The 23,810-nt window shown below is 41.3% G+C and overlaps 1 protein-coding gene across 2 annotated transcripts in view; it reads right to left on the reverse strand.

Annotated features, from left to right (window-relative positions):
- Nucleotides 1-23,810, reverse strand: part of scube1 (signal peptide, CUB domain, EGF-like 1) — a 122,064-nt gene that overhangs the window by 41,315 nt on the left and 56,939 nt on the right. Inside the window, exons 5-8 of one of the 2 annotated variants that reach the window (XM_063500512.1) lie at nucleotides 14,702-14,830; nucleotides 12,275-12,391; nucleotides 7,430-7,519; nucleotides 751-867 (exon numbers count right to left, since the gene is read on the reverse strand). In XM_063500512.1, coding sequence (XP_063356582.1) covers nucleotides 751-867; nucleotides 7,430-7,519; nucleotides 12,275-12,391; nucleotides 14,702-14,830 — 453 coding nt within the window. The remainder of the gene's footprint in view (nucleotides 1-750; nucleotides 868-7,429; nucleotides 7,520-12,274; nucleotides 12,392-14,701; nucleotides 14,831-23,810) is intronic. The other variant, XM_063500511.1, reaches the window with a different exon arrangement.

Below are 23,810 nucleotides of genomic sequence, written 5' to 3' on the forward strand. Positions count from 1 at the left end.
AAAGCTCTCAATTGTTATTGTGTATCTTACAATATTAGGCACCTCGAGGCGACTGTTGTTGTGATTTGGCTCTATAAAAATTGAATTGAATGAAAGGTCCTAAGGAGCTGAGCAGAGAGAAGCCCCTACCCTCTGGGGTTCTTCCACCAACTGAAGACAAGCAAACAGAAATGGCCTGCTCTGCACTACTGGATGTATGAATGCAGTCTTTAAAATGAGAGCTGATGACACATTCTCAGATTGTTTTGGACCGCTATTCTGCTCTTTATAAGCTCTTTATGCATTTGAAAAGTTCAAAAACAGAAAACCTTGAAGCCCTCTTATTGCTTCTTTGTCCAGCCCTGACAAAAATAAAGACTTGTGTGGGACTGGGCTCCAACCCAGCCACAGACCCACAGGTTTGCCTTACTCCACGAGGTTGTTTGTTTAGAGGAAAGTCAAAAGGCTATAATAATGTGTTTGTATTGTTAAGGCCCGCGCTGCAGCATCTTCTCCTCGGACCACCGTCATTGACGTCATAGCTCGGCTCCCAGAAGGGGAGAAATGCTCAACTGCAAAACCAATAACAAGCAGCAGCAGAGCAAATGACCATGAACGACGCTTTGTGCAGATCGAAGTGAAGCGGATGGTGAGGCCAGAGTTTGGCTGTGGATCACTCAGAAAGCAGTCGTATGAACCGTGTAAAACTAAACCTTTCCACTCACATAAGTCAGACACATGTATATTCACACACTATCTTTCTTTACTGACCTTTGCATGTTTTGCCATCAGGCTGGAGGGTGAATCCCACAGGGCAGCTGCAGCGCACCCCCGTGGCTGTGTCTTTACACGTCCTGTCGCAGCCGCCGTTGTTGACGGCACAGGTCTCTGCAGACGGCAGGGCAGAGATGGAAAAAAGGAAAGAGGGCTTATTACCATGTGAGCCCTACCTTTGAAAACATGAAAAAGGTATTTCTGACACCTGACACAGGTTGAGACAAAGCTTCATGCGGTAGAAGAATACAGTATGAAATGACAGCACAGTAAACTGTATTCTCGTCTCATGTAGCTTTGTCAACACACAGATGAATTCTATGACAACTGCAGTTTTTATGAATGGAAGGGTTTTATATATTCATTTACAACACTTGGTAGTATACACACGTCAAGATTTATTATAAACAATGTATCAATACAACAAGACAAATTCCACTGAGGAGCGTGAAGAACTCTTTGAGATTGGTCCTGTTTCCAAAAGTGACAAGAAAATACAAGGGTCAGTAGATGAAAAATAAAGTTAGTGGATTGAGTGCTGTAAGTCTAGAAGACATTCATCAGAGCTCAAGTGTATATTTTCCTAGAGAAAAATGTTCTTGTATCTGGTGGAGATAAGTATTCCCTGAGCTGATCCTAAACAAGCACAAGTCCATGGTAACTCTGGCTTACCTGCCCAGCTGCTGTTGCTTTAGCAAAGCTCAACACAAACCTGCTCAATGGGCCTGCAGAAGTGCTGAGGAGGCTGAAATTTGACATCCAGAGGAACTGATTAAAACTACACCTAATAAGGAAGATTGGCTTTGTATCTGTTCTGCTTCTGGTGGAGTTGACTGAGAGCCAGAGAAAATCGTACCAAAGTATTTCTATAAGGAATACTAGAATATAGTATAATAACAAATTTAAGGAAACAAACAAACATCTCAAAAACATCCAATCTAATTTATTTAATTCCTAAAAAGATGACACTTTGGACCTTAAATAGCGTGGCAGGGATGTCCCCCACCCCCTTTCTTTTGGGAGCTTTTCCTTTAATTAAAATGCTAGGAGATTGTGTGCCCGAGTGAAGTAAAGAGCAAAGTAGGAAAGGCCTATTCAGTCAGGCAAACACATCCACATCTAAAGGTCAGTGCATTAGCATAATGCCCTTTCAGAATGCAGAGTCACAAACACATCTGAGCCAAGATGGCTGATGTTTGCTATCAGGAAACAGGAAGGTATTTGTACATTTGTTTGTTTTCCCTCATGCAGCACCAAACAACATCAGTCTCACGCCACCATCCCATAATCTGTGTTTTCTGGTCCTTATGTGTTTGTCACTCTGCATTCATCATTTGCAGTCCTTTTAATGCCCATTTCTCTTGCTGGAAAAGTTTCCAAGCAAGAATGCTAAATTATTTCAAATGTAAAAGTCTGGCTCAAATGAAGCATTTCAGAATGACAGCTGGCAGTTTTGTAGTTGGTGTGCTGCAAAAATATCGCAAAGACTGGAAGGAGAGATACCTCGACATCCAGGCAAGACACAGCAGAGCCCTGTCCCGGACTCAGGCCTCTGTCAAGTGTGTGTCTCACAAATGTCTATTGCATTGAGGTCAGTGTGTCTGCATAGGTGTGTACAGTAAAAGTGTATGTGCCTGTCAGTGTGTGGAGATGTTGTTTATGGGTCAGAGTGATTTATACTGAGTACAGTGGGCCCTGTCATTAGCTGAGGGTGAGCCTCTCTATCGCCACGCCCAGCCCAACCCAGCCCCAGGGCCAGGCTGAGCTCGGGAGTATTGATGAAATGCCGGGCCTGACTGACGTCCTGCACAAGCCCCTCATACTTTCCTCTCCAAGCCTATAACTCCAAATACTTCTTTCAGGTTTATTTGAGAGTGAGTGGTGGGACATGTAGCAATAATCCATTCTTTGTATTTTATTTTTATTTTCTATGATGCAGGGTGGATGCAAAGAAAAGAGAGACAGACTTTCACTGGTGCTTGTTGAAAGTTTATGACAGTGCTTGCTACCAAACAAATACTCGCTGTAGTCTTGTGTTCAACATGCAGAAAAGTAGACCTGAAGATTATATTTCAGCTGTGGGCTCTGCGGTGAGTATGTAACATAAATTAAATGTGAGCAATTAAGTGTAGACGGCTGCCTTGATTAAAACAGAGGTCGTCATATGGTGATTTCAATGATGCTCAAAGATCGCCCTGCAAAAATAATCTCATTCACTTTCTCATGTCTGACCTTGTTAAAAAGTAACAAAATCTGTCAATTCACACCTCTAAAGTGCACACATTAACACTAATTGAAATTTTGCTTTCATCAAGTGCAGCGTCTTCCTGATTGCTGGTTGCTTGTGTGCCCCAAGCAGTGTACCAAGCATTACAGTTGATGAAGAGTCTTGTTGTAGGATTGTTGTAAGGGGTAAAAAATCAACTTTACATGAAGCAGTTATATTCATTTACTTAGTCAATTACAAGAAGACCCTGCGATGTGCACAGCTGCTCCCTTTGATTATTCAATATCACTTCCATACATCAGATATGGACTCTAAAAACCCCAAGAAAGTGATATATACAAATTATGGAGGTTTCATTCAAACATTCAAACTTCAGCGATGCCTCCGGTCAGAATTCTTTTAAAAAATGTAAATTTAGAATTCTGTAAGTGACACGTCTTTGGAATGTCTATTGTTGAAATGTGTAAGTAGCCTAAAACATGCCATTTAGTATGGCTGCTCTGAGTAAAGTTAAAAATGCTCTCCTCATTGCTAAGCATTCAGAACTGCTTTTGCCAGTGTGGTTAACAGGGGTCACATCTTTTTCCTTGTGTCTTGTGTATTTGTGCACATTTTAAAGGCTTGTTATGTTTCTTAGAGCACTGTTTGTTTCTGGAATGTGGGCTAATCCCTCAAAAACACGCCCAAGTCCCTGACAGCCTCACATAGTAATCATCCCCCAGCTCCATTTATTAAAAAATACTGGCAACTGCCAGTGCTACCCCTCAGCCTCCTAACAGACACACCTAAGGTATCAACTACAAAATCTTACGTCACCTTGTTCTCAAGTTGTAGCATTCACAAACTTTGGTGTCCACGTCACCTGGTGTGGGGATGATAATACCCTATGTAAAGCCTCGCTCAGCCCAGTAGAGCCTAGCTATTTTGTAGTATATTTATATTTTACATAATTTAAATATTTGACCATAAACATGCTTATACTTGTTGATGTAGCCATTTTTAAAACTGCTATTGTTGAGAGGAGGCTGGAAGATGATACAGACTGAAGAAGAGTCCAGCTTCAGCTGTCAGGATTACAACAGGCCACACAGGAGAAGAGGAATAAAAGGTAAAACAGTTGTACATACATATCTGTTACACTCCTTACATAGAAACAGTGACTGCTGTTGCCAACTCTTTCCATGAGAGGAGGACACATCTTCTATTTATTTAAGCTGGGGAGCATAAAACTGTGCATGCTAAAGCAGAAAGGATTAGGACCTGCTGCACTGCTGTAAAAAGGGAATAGTGGCATGACCTCTCAGCACTCGACAAGAACCACTGTCGATCCTGCGATGGCCATGTTAATGAGCTATGTATATAAACACCAGTGTTGGGGAGTAACGGAATACATGTACCGGCATTACATATTTAAAATACAAAATATGAGTAACTGTATTCCGTTACAGTTACTGTTTAAAAAGGTGGTATTTAGAATACAGTTACTTTGTTGAAATGAATGGATTACACGGCGGTACTTTCCTGTTTCATAAGACTATGAACTCTATATTTCTGGTAATTCCACGCCGGTGGAAACCCAAACAAACACTACTTGCGGCCCGCATAATGACGTGATGAAATATTTTTTAAAATTATTCACAAAAATTGTTTAATATGAAGGCAACAGGCAGAGTGTTACAGGCATAGCCCTATGCTAAGAATGTAGCCTCATGGGCAGTGTAGTCCGTGCTGCAGGGAGTATGGACTGCCATACCCGTGATGTGTCTGTGAGCGAGGGAGGGAGAAAAAGGAGAGTGGAAAAGCACGAGTTGTCTCCGACCAGAAACGGGAGCTGGAAGCATGTAAATATATAATATATATATACAAAATTGACCCAGACAACAAAGTAAAGCTAGTTTTCGGCTACGAGCCCGACATATTAGCCAGAGGTCCCTTTACTACGGTTCGGAGCCGCGGACCTGTTTTATATACGAATAGTTTTCTATACGAGATCGCTGCAAAAAGTGCAGCCTTACCTAATGTCCACCTACTGTTACTCATTTATATTAAGATTTAAACATCTAGTTGCTATTGGTATGGAGAGTAACCTTCAGTAATAGTAATAAATCACAGCAATAGGACATTCATGTAGCTGTAAACAGCATGATAATATATTAAGTAATCCAAAGTATTCAGAATACGTTACTCTCATTGAGTAACGTAATGGAATACGTTACAAAACACATTTTGGGGCATGTAATCTGTAATCTGTAGTGGAATACATTTTAAAAGTAACCTTCCCAACACTGATAAACACACACATAAACACACATGACACACGATCAACTGTGATGTGATGATTTCACTTGTAGCACCATTTATTTATTTATTTTTACATTTTGCTCTCGTCTCTCCTGTACCTGATCCAGTTTTAGCTATTCATACAATATTAACACCATGAGCTGTCATAGAATGATTTCAGCCTAGTCTCTTTCCTCCCTATTTGCCCCCTCCCTCTCCTTATGGCCTGTTTTAGCAGCACATTTTCATTAGAGCCTCGGCTGCAGCTCGATCAGTCTTAAACACTGTGTCATCTGTAACAACGAGGGTGGACACTGCAGCACCATTTCTCTCAGAAGCAGAGAGAAAAATGATAGTAGTGTCAAATCTAACACACTGATGCTCTCAGACAGTTTCAGTGCAGCAGTGGTGAGGTCTCTGTGCTCTAAGGAAGCACATATACATATTTATGCTCACAGATCTGAAGGAAGCATGTGAGGTATTAATGTTTTACAGAATTAGGGTCATATTTAGGACCAGGCTAATATCTCTCTATGATATGTTAGGGCACAAATCAGCATTTATCAATGTCAGTCAAGTTTTAATTCTACAGCGGTTATTATCAGGAATTGACTTGTCACGTCAGATGGCTTCTTAGTATTTAGTTTGGTTTAGATAACACATGTGTCACCTGCTGTTTGCTGTAAATCTTGTCTCAATAGAGACTTTGGACATGGAGCTGTCCAATACGACTTATTTCAGCTCTTATGGGAGTCTGCTGCATAGTTATTATTGGTCCACCCGATATGGTTAATGGTTAAAAGCTAAAATGGGAAGATCTTGTTGACAACCAGCTAGGCATCAAAAAAGGAAAGAGTAGATATTTATTACACATAACATGAATGAATTAGAGGCGCTGCTTTTTACAGAATCGTATTTCTCTGTTGGGAGGTTTGTGCCATTCCAGCGTGGCATACATGACAGACTTTCAGCAAACCTGTAACACTACTTTTGGGGCAAAATCAGAAGAGGAGGCTTGCTGATATGACAAGAGATGAAGCAAGGTTTAGAATGTGAGCAAATAAAATATTTGGTAAAAAGATGAATGGGAGTGGAGAGAAAATGGAAGAAAAGCTAAAGAGGAATGAGGAAGCCTGCGAAACCCAATTTTCCATCCTTTCTTCAAGTCACAGTGGCCAGAACCTGCTTAAAGAAAACGCGTGTAAGTTTGAAACATGTTTTAATGGACCACAGAGTATACAGGACACTTGGTGACAGCAGGACCCCATGCATTTAATTAGAGTAGAAATGTGTTGCTTCAGAAAAGGCACATCTTGACTGATCCACCCATTTGATTTGGTGAAAGTCTGATTGACTGAGGTGCTACAAAGTCATTAATTCATTCCGTGAAAACAATTTTAAAGGCGTTAAAGTCACCACGCTTGATGATAGGCTCCAAACCTTCATTAACTCAATCATAGTTTGATGTTTTTAGCCCACCCTTGGTGTTTTTGCAATTAATTACAATTGGGATTAAGATTAGTGGCTCCAAAATTTTCACCAATAGCACAGACACTGATCTACAATAAATTTAAAGGTGGAATAGATGGATACATCCTCATAAAGTGGTACAAACCATCACTGAACCATCAATGTGAACCAGGGATCTGGCTGCTACACACAGTTTCACCCGCACCTTTCACAGCCTCTTACCTCTTCGATGGCTACGCTTATGAGAACGTTCTGCTAAGTACAGCTGGAACCTTTTATGCTACACGTCTGTCAACATGGGGAAAGTTGGGTCTATGACCTTTATTTTTCTATAAAGCCTTTTGTTTTGGAGCATCAGTAATCAGAAATACAGGAAGTGGAAAACAAAACATTTGGAGTATAACTGGGAAAGTAAATGTTAGTCACTGAGAAAACCTTCGAGGCCTCCAGAGGTTTGAAAAGTAGAGTTATTCAGTAAGACTTGTTTTACCCGTGTTTTTAAATCTCATCAGATATGAGAAAAAAAATAAAGCAAACTGTGACTGTGGGGGTAGATGCAGTGAGCCCCGAAGGGTTTCCAATTTTCTCTTGATAAAATTTAGTTAGAGAGGAGAAGGAGAAGGGCGCGGATAGGAGTAGAGTCGGGAATACAAGCACAAGCGCCATAGCAACACATAGAAAGAGGAAGAAAAGAGTTACCCATAAGTAGCCGCCGTTTCACCCGCTTGTCCACATCAGCTACTGACGTGGCATTGAACTCAGAGCTCTCAATTGCAGCCTCATCTTTCTCTAAAACACAAGTAACAAGGGGACAAACAGTGAGCAGCAGGTTAATGAGAAGCCCAAATGACCAGACCTTCAGCCCCTCTTGGCGTTTGAGCAAAAAACCAAAGCCAAGAAGCAAGAAGCGATGAAGAGGCGCCAAAATCCCTGTTAGAGTGTTAATCCCCAAACAAATGATGAACCCCCAGAGCAAATTAAAAGAACAAAACAAAATAAAATGAAAATGATCAGTATCAGTGTGGAGCTTTCAAAATGAAGCGGTAGGTAGACAATAGGTAGGGAAGGGGAGGAGCTTCAGGGCCCACATATGAGTAGATTTGTTTTGTTTAATGATAGCGGTGTGGGGTTTTAGGGGTGGGATGGGGTTGGGATGAACAGTGGGATCGGGGTTTATTTCTTTGATGGAGTTTCTGTCTTTCATATCAAACAGCCATGCTTTGTCAGCAATGATTTCCTCACATTAGGATGGAGGGATACGAGAAAGAGAGGGAGAGGAAGTCACACGTGGAACATGTTCGAGACAAGCTGCCTTAAACGTGGGCACAGAGACGAGAGGGATGACAAGAAAGAGCAGAAAGAGTGATGCACAAGAGGTCGCAGGGTGGAAGGAATTGCCTGAAGAACTGAGCAATGATGAGATGATTGAGAGGGAATGAAAAACACAGAAGAGCAGAGAAAGAAGAAAAAAAAACAGTCCCATCATGCCCCACAGTGGGAGAGCTATATGAAGGAAGGAGGTCTGAAGGGATGGGGTTTGAAGGGGGTGTAAGGAGAGCATGCAGAGAAACAAAAAACCAGGAGGAGGTAGTCTGGGGGCAGCGCTGGTTGCCTGTTTGTCTATGGCACATGTCACAACTGGCTTTAACAGTCAACGCTGGAAAAACCACATTCCCAAAAGCTGGGCAGCGGAGGTGGGGTGGGGGTGGAAGAAGGCAGTCGGATGGCTGTTAAAGGGGCATGCATGTGCTGTATTGGGGATGGTAAGTTTGGCGATGGGTAGGAGAGGGAGGTGGTCTTTTATTGGGCTTGAGCCATTAAGGCCTGAATGAGCATCTGTGTGAATGGACGCCACTCGCTTCAAAAAGGACAGGCCTTGGATGTACATGCTCGGTCTTATGAGGTGGGGATGGGGGAAAGGGGCATAGATAAGGGGGCAATTAACGTCTGCCTCAGCCTGCGACCATTTTCTCCCTCTCCTCTCAGGCACATGATGGACAAAGTGGAGGGCTCTCTGAAGCACACTCAGGGATGAATGGAGGCTTTTCTGGTGCTGAGCTAGTGGATAAAATGTAGTTATGTGAATGTGTGTGAGTGCCGAAGCAAGAGCTGCTGCATACCATCTCTTGTGTGAAATAATCTGTCAGAGTGGGAGACACAGTGGATGTGGATGTGTCAGACAGGTTTAGAAGGGGTTGAGGGAGAGAGGTCCCAGCCACTCATCCCTAAAGAGTCTATGGGACTAAGTGGTGGTCGAAGTCCCATAGAGAGGGGAGTTGCTTTAGAGAGCCAGACCTACAAAGAATGAGGAGTGGGAAGAATTGAACCACTCTACTACTACAGCGAGGAGGAAATGGTAAAACCAATGCACTGGGGACGAAACAGAAGGACCAGTGTTGCTAAAAACAACAGCAGCAGCAAAAGAAAAGTCCTTCAATTAAAAAAGAAAGAAAATTGAAAGAAAAAAGAACAAAAGTGAATTACAGGCTCTCCTATGCAGCTGAGCAAGCAAACAAACAGCCAGACAGATTAGTGAAAGACAAATGGTCGATGTGGCATGTGAGCGACGCATGCAGCAGGAATGGCAGGTAATAAAGTGAGGATGGGTGAACCCTCCAAGTCCCTTTTCCTTGGTTAACATGTATGGAGCAAGAACAGGTACAAGTGGATGTGGATGGAGTTGCAGGGACTTTGGTTTTTAACCAGTCTGTTGTTTGTCATTTCAGTGCGGAGATGGAGGGTGAGGAGGTAGCGAGAGAGCTGGAGGAGAAGGTTAGCTTTGCTTTTATGGGAGCTTTCTCTAAGATCAGGCTGCAATTGAGATTTCCATTTTTAACCACAGAGTCTAACAAAAGGTCCCCCAACCCATAGTCACTCTTTCCTCTCGTGCACTGAGGATTAATCCCCGTGTCCACCTGATTCGGTTTGAACATGGTTGCTCAGACAAGACAGGCAATCAGGTACTATCACCAGAAAGCAGGAGGAGGGAGGAGGAAGAAGGAACAGAGGAGTAGCGCTATATAGAAAGGGTCAAAGGGGGTGGGGGTTAAAGGTAGGCCCATAAAGCAGTTGGGACACTCAGACAGAGGGGTCCTTGCTTTGATCAAAAAATGAAGAGAGAGACAGACAGACAGAGAGAGAGAAAACACACAAGACACTGGGAAAAGAGGGAGAGAAGTGTTCCCGCTCTCATTTTGCTTCCTCTTCACAGCCTTTTCTTCATCGAGTGTTCCAGTTCTTCAGAGCAGCTGGAAGGAAAAAGGGTTAGTGGCAATCAAAACCCGGCGCTGCTGAAGAGCAGCACAGCAACCTGCTCCAGTGTTAAGGCTGAGAGACAGTGAGGCAGAGGGATGCAGGTGTGTCCAGTGTTCAAACACAGCCATCAAAATGACATCAGATAATTATGTGTTCACCAGTGTTCACAGACATGACTGACCATAAACTCATCAGCTCATCTGTAACATCAAATATGAAATCACACTTTAGGTTTTAACCTCTCCTTGATGTATGCGTGTTGTGTTCACTGAGGCTCAGCTGTCCAAATACAAGTTAAAAACCACTTGTGAGCCATAGTCACATAGATACACAGTCTCATCCAAAGCTCTGAACTTGATTGCTAATAATCCAAGGATTTCTGTCTGGAAACATAATTTGACCTTTTCTGGAGTTCCAAACAGCCACATAAGACTCTGTTCATTTTGCTATCCTTAACTTTCCAAATAAGAGGAGCTGCCAGCTTTTGGATGTCAACCTCCATCTCATAATACACACAAACGCCTGGTTTTTGTCCTATTTTCTTTAGCTGACTGGGATATTGTCATTCGTTTTGATCAGCAGCTCTTTAAGCACCAATTTAACTTGAACAGATGGTCTCTGCTCTCATTTATTCTGAGCTTCCTTAAAACTTTAAATAACTAAGAACAGCAACTGAAAAGACTAACTATGCTTAATAATTCACTCCCCAAAATTAAATAATTCTCACAAATATTACACAAGAATGGTCATTTTACAGGACTGTATCTAGTGTGCCATTTCCTTTGTGCAAACAGTGAAAACTTTGTTTATTCCGTACTGTAAGACACTGGAATATCTGCGCAGCTCACAGTCAAAACTAGCCAACACAAGAATTTACCATGAAAAGTGTTTGAGAATCATGAGAGGCCACCTTCACGTCCTACTGCAAATCCTTACAGTAGCGACATTTATTTAAGTACACTGAGGACCCTGATGATTATTAGAATATTTAATCTGACGATCAAAAATACAAGTGATCATGTGTGTAACAGTAGCACTTGTACCCATATACTTAAACTACAACAAGAGCCAGGTTGCAGTGATGAAAACTGCTTTCAGGTTTAGCAAAGTTTCTTAAATTTAAGTCAACAGTAAGAAGGTGGTGGAAAAGCTCTGAATGGCTTCACATACCTGGAATGCCTTATTCATGCTTTACTGATTGGAGAGCTAGTGAGATGAAAATTAATCTCCTCTAAGCAAGAACCAGGATGTGTACAAATGATCTGTGTGAGCAGAAACGGCTCCCTGCTGCTCGCTGACTGAGCTCATTACTTCTGATATAATGAATGTGATTATTATTCAATATATGTTTAAAATATGTCACCACTCTTTCCTCGGTCCTGACATGTTACTGCTGGCATGTTTAATAAATACAAACTTTAGCTTTCCTAAATAAGTTAAGCTTGGATACAGTAGCAGAGTTGGGCAGGTTTGAAAATCATTGCACTGAATTTTTCATTTGCATTTTACATGTTTTTGGAAAAAAAACATTTATTTGTGCTTCTTCAATTATAAAAAAAAAAGCACAGTTAATTTAATTTGTTACACTATATTCTCTCTTGTCTTATTGTGTGTGTGTGTGTGTGTGTGTGTGTGTGTGTGTGTGTGTGTGTGTGTGTGTGCAATAAAAAATGGCATTCAGACTAAATAATGAATGAACTTTTACTCTCACACAAGCATATTTAATCTTACAGTATCACATTTCTTATTTATATAAACCATCATTGACAGAGTCAGTTGTTCTAACTATGCTAACTAAATTTAGTCTGGGATAACAACATTTTCAGATATGATTCCCAAAGAGTTGAGTATATTATAAATTCACAGTAAGTTTGGCAAATGACCTGAAAACTTTAAGTAGTCCTGGCAGTATGAGTCACAGTCAGGTCTCCAACTATGATTAACTGTACATGTATTGTTCCCTTCCTGTCGAAGCCCAAAACATTAGTAGAAATTCTCATCAAAGCTTTGAATCCATTGTCTTTTTTAAGGTCTGTGTGAAAAGCTTCCTCGCTCTCTTGTGTTCACAGAGTTTAAGTACGGTAAGGCTGAGGCAGTATGCGGGGAAGAACTTTTAGCTGATCTGTCTGTTGACTCACCAACTCCAACCCCCCTTACATGTTACTCTTTGTTCTAAGCTATAAAACTGTCTGAGGCCTTCCATTATACAGCAGATGTTACAGTCAGGCAGCTGTGAGAGCTTCGGGGTGTGTGTGGAGAAACTGGGAAGCCACGGTGGCTGTCACTCACCAATGCAGGTCTTGCTGTCTGAGTGCAGGGCATACTTCTGGTGGCAGCCACACACAGGCCCTGTGTCTGTGTCGTTGCATGTGTGCTGGCAACCGCCATTTCCATAGTTACAGGTCACTGAAGATAACACAGACATCAGTTCTCTTTAGAGTTTATAATACAGTGCCAATGTTAATTTACTTGTTTATTTGTCTATATTTGTTTACATTACTGATCTCCGGTCATTTGTGCTGACGCAATCAAACTTATGCTGGTCAACAAGTCGTGAGTGAGAGGACAGAGAGAGAGCTAACGGATGAGGAGAATACACTGAGTGGGAATTAGATTGGATGGTAGCAGAAAAGGGAGAACAAGTAAAAAAGAGAGGGAGCGAAAAGTTATTATGGTGGAACAAAAAGGGCGAGAGAGAAAACGCATGGGGAAACTGAAGCATAAAGACATGGAGGAGAGAGAGAGACCTAACGGACGGAGAGGAAACTGAGCATCATGTTCAAGTCATTTCCATAGCAGTTTCTATATGTTGCTGTTTCTGAAATGACCGAACATTTTAAATACAAATACACACAAAAAACAAGAAACCATCAATATTTGTCTGCCTTTAAAAAAAATCAACACCAGGGAAAATTCTGAAGAAAATTCTTTAGTGTAATAAACAGCTTCGATGTTTCAGGTTTCAAGTTCAGACTGAAGAAGCTGGCTCACTCATATTATCTAAAATAGCAGCGGTTAGGGTTTGGTCAGGTTTCTGTTCCTCGGCCCTCAGCAGCAAATAATAAATCAGCAATCAACGTTCAGATGCAGCAATATTTACTGTGCATAGAAACTAACAGTAAAGCTCTGTGTTAAGATCTGATATGTTTTACTCTTTCATCCACCTCAGCCTGGATGGAAGCTAACTTTATGGCTCCACAATAACATCAGAGTACCTCCTTCTTATTTGCACCAAGTATTATTACAGGAGCTTTGTCTCAATATGGGCACTGGAAGAACTGACTGTGTTGGTGATTGCCATCCTGGCTGCTGCCAGGGCCTAAGGAGCTTGGAAAGAAAAGCGTCTGGACTTTTTCAAGTTTCTTGAAGACGTTTCATCCGAGAAGCTTCTTCAGTTTTAAGAGCAATTGGTGGAGAGTCCCAGATTTAAGCCCTATGGGAGTGTCCCCAAGGGGGTCATGGACCCCCTATTGATCCTCCACCTAGTCACTTGGTTATGAGAGGTGAAACGTCTTCAAGAAACTTAAAAATGTCCAGACACTTTTCTTTCCAAGCTCCTTAGACTACGATGACCTGGATGAAGCTTCACAGACCAAACAGTGATTACTTACGTGCACTGAATAAACTCTATACAAGACCAAAGGCTTGAGTTTGGTCATTAACCATTCAGGGAAAGTAAAGAGACATCTTCCTGTAGTACTCAGGAACAGTGTCTATTCTTAGTATCTAGCAGAGAAATTCAGTTTCAGCTTTTGTTCCTTGGAACATAAAAACAATCACCTATGAATTCCTATGTTATCATTTTTCCAACATTTTCAGGTCCTCCTATTTTGCCGGGTGTTCACAGGTCACAAAAACCAAGTGTAAATAGAAAAACTTAGATCCTTAAGACTCTTCATCCTGTGTCGATTAAGAATATCAAACACAGACAACTGGAAATGCGATTAACAGGCATAAGGATGACAGAGGAAAGTGAGGTCTGTGCCTCTGTATGTGTGATGCTGGAGGCTTTGCAGTCTGCCAGTTCTTTCATCACTCATTTACTACCGTCCACTGCTGCCATGCTCAACAGGCCAGCACAGCACCGGGTCCCTTGCCGCTAATGAAATATTACCACAGTGGGGGAAACATTAGAGCTTTTTTGAGGCTTTTAAAAATCTTAACACTCTCACTGCCTTAAAGTAGAGCGAGATGATTTGCCAAACATTGTAAGTGAAAGCTCACTTTCCCCCATCAAAAACAGCAGCCCAAAATTCCAGGGCTGTAGGCTCTAGGTGCGAAGAGTGAGAAACAGGAATTGAGTTGCAAAAGGACATGAAATCGCTCCACTGAATCCTTCAGCACCTTCAGCTTGGCTTGAAACGCTTAACTGATTTTGGTATTAAATGTCCAACCGTATATTTTACCACGGGAGGCCCAGTGGAATTGGTGCATTCATTGCTATTGCAGATGTTTATAACAGGAACATTTTGATCCTTCGTCGCACTAATACATCACCTCAATAAAATCAGGTCTATAAAACAAAGTGTTAATACCTTGCTGTCATGTGAATTGTAAAATACAACGACAAGCCTGCCGACTAAACATTCACAGACAAACACACATCTATGCAAAAATGTATGTAGACTTAAAAGGCATGCTGTGTCAGTGAGTTGACAATGACACGGACACTGTGTGCGTCGGTTTGGGTAAGTGAAGGTCAAATGTGATACATACATGTGCAGTCTTTCTGATTTTTGGCCAGCTCAAAGCCAGGACGGCATTCACACGACACGCCGCCTTTCCCGGGAGCTTCCCTGCAGATGTGGGCGCAGCCGTGGTCCTTGTTCATGCAGTTCATTCCATCTGGGTGGGAACACGGAGAATATTTAACACTTTACATAAAGAAAGCTTTTTTACCTGATTATACAGAAGCGAGAGGACAGTCCTGATCAGCTCATCAGTCTGAAACAAGCCTTTTTAGCTTTAATGAAATCCACTATTTGAAACTACTTTCCTCTGATTGGCCACTCATTGAAACTGAAGGTTAGATGGGACTGCAGTATGAAACCTGAGCTTTTGTCTCGTAGGGAAAACGTGTACATAACTGAACCCATTTTCCAAACTTGATGTTAATATCATCACAGTGTTTAGTCATTTTATCATACATTATTTTAGATTCTTTTTAGTTTAGTTCCTTTTCTGTCTTTAGTTAGGTTTACACAACTATGTTCATTCTAGAAACAAATCATGGTTTATGGTTAATATGGTTGAATTAAAGTGACCCTTCTAACACATTATCACATGTTATAGTCATGTGGTCTAATTTCCACTTTGCTGAGCTGTCACAATGAAAACAAATGTTCCCCAGAGAACCAAGGAGATTTTACAATACAATCCTCTTAAATATATATATATATCTATTTTTCACTTGGAGGAGAAAAGTAGCTTTTTCACATTTTGTTATTAGACTGGGCCGCCGGGGAAGTAACAGACCATAAACACATGACATATTACAAAATGCAAAAAGGAGCCTTGAGTGTTAAACCCATATAAGGTGGTTTTTAGCTGTCTAGCTGACGATCCCGATTCCTCTGCTGACATCCTTCACCAACTTCATCATCGTTACATCCTTAATCACAGCTGTAAAAATCCCACAGGGTGCAGTAATCACACACGGCAGGTCAGCCGCAGTATTAAAAGGAGACAGCAAGGAGACTTGTAACTGAAGAACTGTGGTTTCTCTGTTAGATGTGTTATATGTGACAGCAAGCCCAATCTTCAGGGTGAGCTGAACAGCCAAGGGTCATTAAACCGCTGCTTTTCTTTCCTAATGCTACGAGCCAGAATGATGCTATCTGAAACCTCATTCTCACACACGGTAGAATCTCGACACGTCTTCATCAGGACCAATTAAAGTCTACATGTCAATGTTTGACCCATCTCAGCTTCCACTAAGGCTTTTTCTTGTCAGCACTTACTATTTCTTTGTTCTAGTCCGTTCATCCATTCGTTAAATCACAGAGGTCTGCTTGATGTGCTCTTAGTCTACTCCTGGTGATTTACAGAGCACATTGTGGCAAGAATATGTGAAATAGGACAGGGGAGGAAGCAAAGAAGCAGAGGATGGAGGATCAAGTAGTGAGGAAAACGCCAGCCAAAGATATCACTGAGCTCTGGCAAGAAATGGGGAATTCGTTTGGGTTTGTGTCACAATCAACTGACTTTCTCTACAAAACAGAAGTTGAAAATTTGATAGGGGGCTTCAGTTTGAAAGAACAGTTTGTTTCATCCTCGTAAGAAGTTGTTTTTCTTGCATAGATTTTTAGTGGCTGGCTGCTCATATGACTCCTTTCACTTAATAACTGTTGAACAGTCTTTATTCTCCTGAAATGCGAGTGATAATGAATGAATAATAACAGAAGGAAGCTCTGCCTTCAAGCACACACAGGCAAACTTTCACTACAGCAGAAGTGACCTGTTATGATTACATTCGTTTTTAAATTTCAACATATTTTAACGCATTTATGAGCAGGATTGAGCTTCCCATGCTTAGTATGGCTGCCATGTGAATACTGTGAATCCTTTGAGTCATCAGGAATGACATTAATATTAAACTGTAGCACTTCAGTGATACGCACCACTGATGTCTGGTCCCCATGGCAAATAAGGCCCAAGGGCACTTTAAATACTTTATTATTGTGCCACTCTCCCCAGAGAGATCCCTTGATTTTTAACTGTACACTCTTAATTTGACTATTCAATCAAAGTGCAAAATCAAAAACACTCATGCATGTAGAGGAACATACACTTACATATACATTTACATAGCTGACAAAGAGTAAAACCAAATCCACCTCACATCATATAATTCAGCCAGATTGGCTGGTACTGACATGCAGCCAAATCTGGACCCTGTACAACTCATAAAATTAGCAGACCAATGATGCTAGAGGGTAAAAAGCTCTGAACATATGCCAAAGCATGCATAGATCTTATTTGAAAACTAAACTCATAAGAAAGCACTGTTTCTACAACCGGTTTAAACTTTGGAGAAGTCAAATAAATGGAGAGAGAGGGAGAAGACGGACACAGGCCCGGCAGTCAGCACAATTGAGCCTAAAACAGCAAACAGAGCTGCGGGCGCGAACTGTGGCCAACATGACGAGGGGGTTAGGCTGACTGGCTAAGCCTACAGCTCACTGACACACTCAGTGTGCTGCATGGGTTACTGGTGAAAAACGGCAGAGGTTGATGGACCAGATCTTAAGACGTTAAAACTATAATAAGTGTATGAAAATAAAACAAAGGGTTTTTTTAAACCCATATGAGAAAATGATAATAGTTGAATCAATTCCCATTTTAAAAAAAGTTGCACCAATAATGGAACAGTTAGGTGAATAAACACAACCGTAAGAAGAAGTCAAAATCCATAAAAGCTAACTGAACATTTCTGATAAAGCAACCTAACAGCATTTTTTACAAACATCTTGAGTGGCTCATGCAGTCTGAACTACAAACAAAGACTTTCACTCCTTGTGAGTATAGTTAGGCGATATTTGCAGAAGTTATTCAGATCAGCTGTTTATGTGGGCATAACAAAAAAACTACACACACACACACACACAGCTGAAAGCATGACTGAACGTCCCTTAACCAATGTGCTTTTTCAAAGGCATAAAGAATATTAATGCATTTAAAAAATATATATATATATCTGACCTGACCTCTGACCTGTGGAGTCAGTGGTGCTTTGAAGTGAATAAAACACACCAAAAAACAATGATATGTGCTGCCTGTGCCAATTGTGACTGCATTTCTTCACTTAGCAGTGAAAAGGTAAAGAAAGTGTTGACCTTTCTTCTTTCCAGCTCAGTGTGCAGCTTTGTTTAGACAAAGAAGGTCAGCAGGTTTACAACTACTGAACGTCCTCGCTGGGAGCCCCAGAAGGTCCAGACAAAACACTGAGACACATCCTCGTGGCCCTGTAAGAGCCCCCAGGATAGCCTTCGCCTCTCACACAGGCTCTCCTCTGTCTCTTTTATTATCCTCTGTCTGTCTTTCTCTTTCACCTCTCTGCTTCTCTTTATCCAGCAGTCCTCACATCCCTCTCCTGCTCTCTCAGGAGGTCTGACTCCAGATGAGGTCCAAGCATATCACAGCCATGTTATTACAACCTGACTCTTGCAGCGTTACACCCCAAAGCCCAAAAGTCTGGCTGGCAAAGTACAATCAGAGACAGAAAAAAAGGAAGGAATGAAGTGAAAGACAGAGATGGATAGAGGGAGACAAACTGAAGAAAGACGAGAGGAATGTGGAAAAAGAATGTTAGAAGAAAGGCGAGAGAGGGATGCAGAGTGGGATAATTTAGAGTCTCCGAGTTACTCTCCTCCCCGTTTCCTTTGAGGGTGATGAGGAATGAGGTGATGCTGACAGCCAGTCTCACAACCCGATCTCCCCACTAGGGACAAATACACATTTGACAGCTCAATTCAACTGTAGAGCAAATGTGATGTTAAAGTTTCAATAATGTGAAACACCTATACAAATACGACATAAATGGAGTCTGGGAGCTAGTTGGGTCTGTCAGTTGAACTGTGTTCGCCCCAGTATGCTCACATTATGTACCAAACACACCCCTCCCAATTTAGCAGCCAGTTCACAATAAAAAAGACATTTCCCTGACATGTTTCTACATCCACCCACACCACCAACACCCACCTTCACTTTGTCGCTCCAAGTGGATAACTACTCATTACTCCTCTATTCGAATGTGTGGCATGTTCATGGGGAATGACGATGATCATTTCAAATGTGTCTTTTCTGACTGAACTATATTTATAAATCCCATGAGATTAATAGAAACACCTTTTTAAAGTGAATTTCTTTTGTCAGTTACTCAATGTTCTAGGTTCAAACTGGACACCTGATAGATAAAAACGATTAGACTTAGTTTGGTCAGTCAACACTAAAAAATATCAAGATCAAAGTTCTCATCTTCATCCACTCATTTAATTCTCCACTGTGTAAAAAACACCTAATATTAAGCAGTAAATTGATATCCACTTATTTAACAAAAACATGACCATTGCTCACTGGCAGCACTACTGGCATTACATTTAGTGGCCACTGGTTTCCTAACCACTGGTTGGATTTCTTGATGACAGCCACTTCTCCTTTGTACAGATAGATATCCCATGCAAGGGCTTGGCCGTGCATGATAGTTCCTCTTCGTCTTCCTCATCGTTTTCTAGCTTCAGCTGCCCGAGGCATTTCTGGAACAACTCATCTCGGGGATCATCATTCACTAATCGTGGCCCTCTCGCTTTCCATTGCTCATAGAACCTCTGGGTAAGACTTTGAAGATGCGAGAGCATTTTGAGGTGTTTTGGTCTTGATGTCAGTGGCATTTATTTCCTCCTGTGACCAGCTTATTATTCCAGATGGGTATCTGTTGACTGGTAGGGTGTATGTTCATCTTCATTGAGTCCCACGGAGTTCCTGATGAATGCTATTAGTGGACTATTTGTCTTGTACAGTGCCAAGAACTCCAGTATCCATGTTTTGGGCACTGAGTAATATGCTATCTTGTAGTCAGTTCAAGTGGTGCTCAGACTGGTCTGCCTGGTCTTAGTGTCCTGATGTACCATCAACCAGTTTTTTAAGTTTGTGCTTCGGCTCTCTGGTGTTATTTTCAGTATCTGAACTATGTTCATGAATTGACTCATATACCTGCTTGGCTTGGTTTCTATGATGCCTAAGAAGAGCTTCCATATTGTGGAGAGGCAGGTAATCAGCAGGTAGCTTAATGATGTTGCACCCTTTGGAGCTTCATGATCAAGATTGTTCTACCCTGTGTGAGCCAGCCATGAGTATCTGGTATAAGCTGCCTCCTTATTTGTGCTGCCAGGCAATTATGGAGTGTTGTTTAGCTTCTTCAGCCAGTAGGCATGGATCATGTCAGGTCCTGGTGCACTCCAGATCTTCATTGCAGAGACGTGTTGTTGGATGTCTGCTCTTAGGTCCACCAGCCATTGATGTGACAACTCTTTCCCTCAGATGTTCTTCCAGCTCTGGGTGGGTCTGCCCTTGTGTGATCCTTTGTAAATGAGAGTACACCCTGAATGGATCTTTGGAAATCAAAGCTCCTCGGGGTGGCGTAGCTCAGGTGGTAGAGCAGGTCAGCTAGTAATTGGAAGGGTGGTGGTTTGATCCCTGTCTCCTCCAGTCTGCATGCCACATGTCTTTGGACAAGATACTAACCCCAAGTTGCTCTCTGATGCATCCATCAGAATATATATGTGTGTGAATGTTAGAATAGATAGAAAGCACTTTTTTTTCTCTAGCATATCTCTTCAGCTTGTGGCCAGAGCTGTGACCCTTTGTTTGGCAGTTTCAGTTATCTGTATCTTTTTGTATGTCTTTTTCATCCAGGACCTTCTGCATGATGCCCTTCTGCACCTCAGTTAACCAGATAATCTCCTTCCCTGATTTTGACTTCCAACCTTCTTCTCCATTGGGCGCCTCCTGCATCCTTAAACCTAAACCCAAGTGCTCCTAGGATTACTCTGGTAGTATTTCAGTTCCACTGCTCTCTTCTATCAGGGCTGGATCATTAATTCCATACTTTTTCCAATGCGCTCTAGCCCCAAGATCTCCAGCTTTCATAGTAGCTTTCGGCCATTGAAGTTACTGCACTGAGCAACTAGGTGCTTCTTGGTCATTGTTGATGTTGGCTTTCTACTCATCAAATCAAATCAAATCACTTTTATTGTCACATCACATGTGCAGGTACACTGGTGCAGTACATGTGAGTGAAATTCTTGTGTGTGAGCTCCACAAGCAACAGAGGTGTGCAAACATACAATAACATAAGAACAACCAAGATATAAGAATGGCTAAATCTAAGAATTATATGAATAATATATGTAGAATATAAGAGTGTATGTGCATTACTGAATGTGTATACTAAATATGTATATCTACGTGTGTGTGTGTGTGTGTGTGTGTGTGTGTGTGTGTGTGTGTGTGTGTGTATATACATATTTTAAAAATTAAATAGAATAAACAATAAAATAAAATATACAGAGGTTGGCAGTTGGAAATGTGCAAACCAAGTGGCATTTATATACAGTATGGAGTGCATAATGTTGAAGTTCTGGTAAGTGAGGGTGAGGTGTCTATGACGTGTTCAGCAGTCTGATGGCCTGATGGAAAAAGCTGTCTCTCAGTCTGCTGGTACGGGACCGGATGCTGCAGAACCTCCTTCCTGATGGAAGTAGTCTGAACAGTTTATGGCTGGGGTGACTGGAGTCCTTGATGATCCTCCACGCTTTCCTCAGGCACCGCTTCCTGTAGATGTCCTGGAGGGAGGAAAGCTCACCTCCAATTATCCGTTCAGAGCACCGCACCACTCTCTGGAGAGCTTTGCGGTTGTAAGCGGTACTGTTGCCGTACCAGGTGGTGATGCATCCAGTCTCAATGGCACATCCATAGTTCCCAAATGCATTGCACATAGACCCTCTCACTGGGTTAGCTGGTCCAGTATCATTGCATTACTTATTATCAGTCCTTGCCCATATATGCCTTGTTCCTTCCTCCTGACTCAACCTCTGTATACTTTAATGAGTAAAACTGGTCAGCTATGCTGGTTGTGGGTTATAAGAGAGTAATTCATGTTTTGTTTAGGCAGAGAAACATTAAATAGTCCGGGAGGTTTGGTGGCTAACATTAACCCTGAGCCTGAAATTTTGTCATGCTTTCTGTACATCCCACAAAACTGGTGAACATAACAAGGATTTCAGCCATAAGCTTTTAGCTTCTGCTAAGCTTATAAATTATAAAAATTCTGTTCACTTCATTGAGCTGGGAATATTGTGTCACTGTTTTTTTAAGAACTGTGGAAAAAAATTTCAGTTATTTGACATCTACATGTCCAGTAGCATGTAATTGTATACATTACTGCACATGTGCAAAGTACCATCAAAAGTGAATGCCTAACCCTCTGACACTAAACACATTTTGAACCTCAAATATGGCTTCAAACTCGTGGGGACGGGCATTTTGTCCCCATTAGTGACTGTTGGTCCCCACAATTATAGTAGCTTGCCAATCCTCACAAAGACACACACACACACACACACACACACACACACACACACACACACACACACACACACACACACACACACACACACACACACGCATACACAAACACAAGTTTCCAGTTCAGTAGTCAGAAAACCACCCATAAAAGAAATCAAACAAACAAAAACAATCTCCACTTTAAAGAACACTTTTAAATAAAAGCTTTGAAATCTGGGATATCAAACAGGAACAGATTAAACAGTTTATATTGTTACAGTTTCCTCCTCAAAGAAAACCCGGTTGCAGACTAGCTAACAGAGCAGCTTGCCATCTGCAGTGCCTTGGGTACAGTTAAAGTCTATTTAGTGGTTTCAGTTAAGGAAATACTTCCAAAATGTTTAAAAAAAAAACCTCTATGCAAAACATCCTTTTCATTTTTCAAAGATGACATCAAACTTTGTTTTTGCTAACCCAGAAAATTGTAAAACTAACCCTAACCAAGGGAATTCAGCAACTGGTTCCAAACAGTCGAACTTGTCTCATTTTCTGACTTGGAGAAATAGGATGTGAAGAAATCTTCTTTACAAACTGGAGCAAAGAGGCTCTCCACCAGAAAAGAAAAAAAGCAGCCCCCCCTTAACCATCGCCCCCCTCCCTCCACTTTTCCATCCATCTCTTGTAAATGCCATTTTAATTGAAATCTGTCAGCCGCTGGCTGTGTGTCTCTCACTGCTCTGCTCAAACCACAGTGCTATAGGTGCTAAGCCATGAATTTCAATGAGAGCTTTTCTTCAACTCGCTGCATTGAACTCCTTTAAATAAGGACTGTGCCTTTTTAATAACCCTCCCCAATCTCCTGGTTAAACACAAGAGGAAACAAGCACCATTCCCACCTACACACACACACACACACACACACGCACACACATGCACACATGCACACACACACACACACACAGAGTTTATTTTGCTTTCTTTCCTTCATCTGGCTCTAACCTAAGACATATCGGCATATCAGGAATGCAGATTTAAATACTAACTTTGGTTTTGAGTTATGAGCATAATTACTTCAACAAGCATAACACCAAGCCATGATACTGTATTATTATTATTATTATTATTATTATTATTATTATTATTATTACATTGTGGACAATGAAGTAAAACTTAGAAAGCAGCTGAATCAGTTCACTAAGATAAAGTGCAGATAAATTGTTCTGAAATGTGGAATGGAAATATTGTTTTTATCTTCCACATAAATTAAGCCAAAAAGAAAAGCAACACACCCAGAAAAATAATACAGAGAGGCGGCAAATAACAAAAGGGAAACGTGGTCTTTATTTACAGAAATGCAACCACTATGACACGTGCTATTAAATGTCTTTAAAGACTTTAAAGCTGCCAAGAAAAAGGATTTAAAAATTGTTAATTTTTAAATAAACATTTGTTGTTGAAACAGTGTTTAAAGGCATTTAATTGTAATATTGTTGTTCTCTATCAGTACAGGAGCTCAAGCATTCAAGATGAAGGTCTCCTTTATCCAACACATGTTTATATTTACTGTTTTGAACAATTTTTCTACAAATCTAAAACATTACATTTCATAACATCAGTCACAAACAGGATGCTGCATCAAAAACCACCTTGGCTTTGGTCACTAGCAGATCACCATGGTCGCCTGTAGTTTGCAGGGAAAATGTTAACACTCACTAACGAACCACCACGTGGTTGTGAAACCGTAACATTCAAAGTAAAAGTT

This window comes from Pelmatolapia mariae, linkage group LG17, assembly GCF_036321145.2.
Source record: "Pelmatolapia mariae isolate MD_Pm_ZW linkage group LG17, Pm_UMD_F_2, whole genome shotgun sequence".
In the NCBI taxonomy this organism is placed as follows: domain Eukaryota; kingdom Metazoa; phylum Chordata; class Actinopteri; order Cichliformes; family Cichlidae; genus Pelmatolapia; species Pelmatolapia mariae.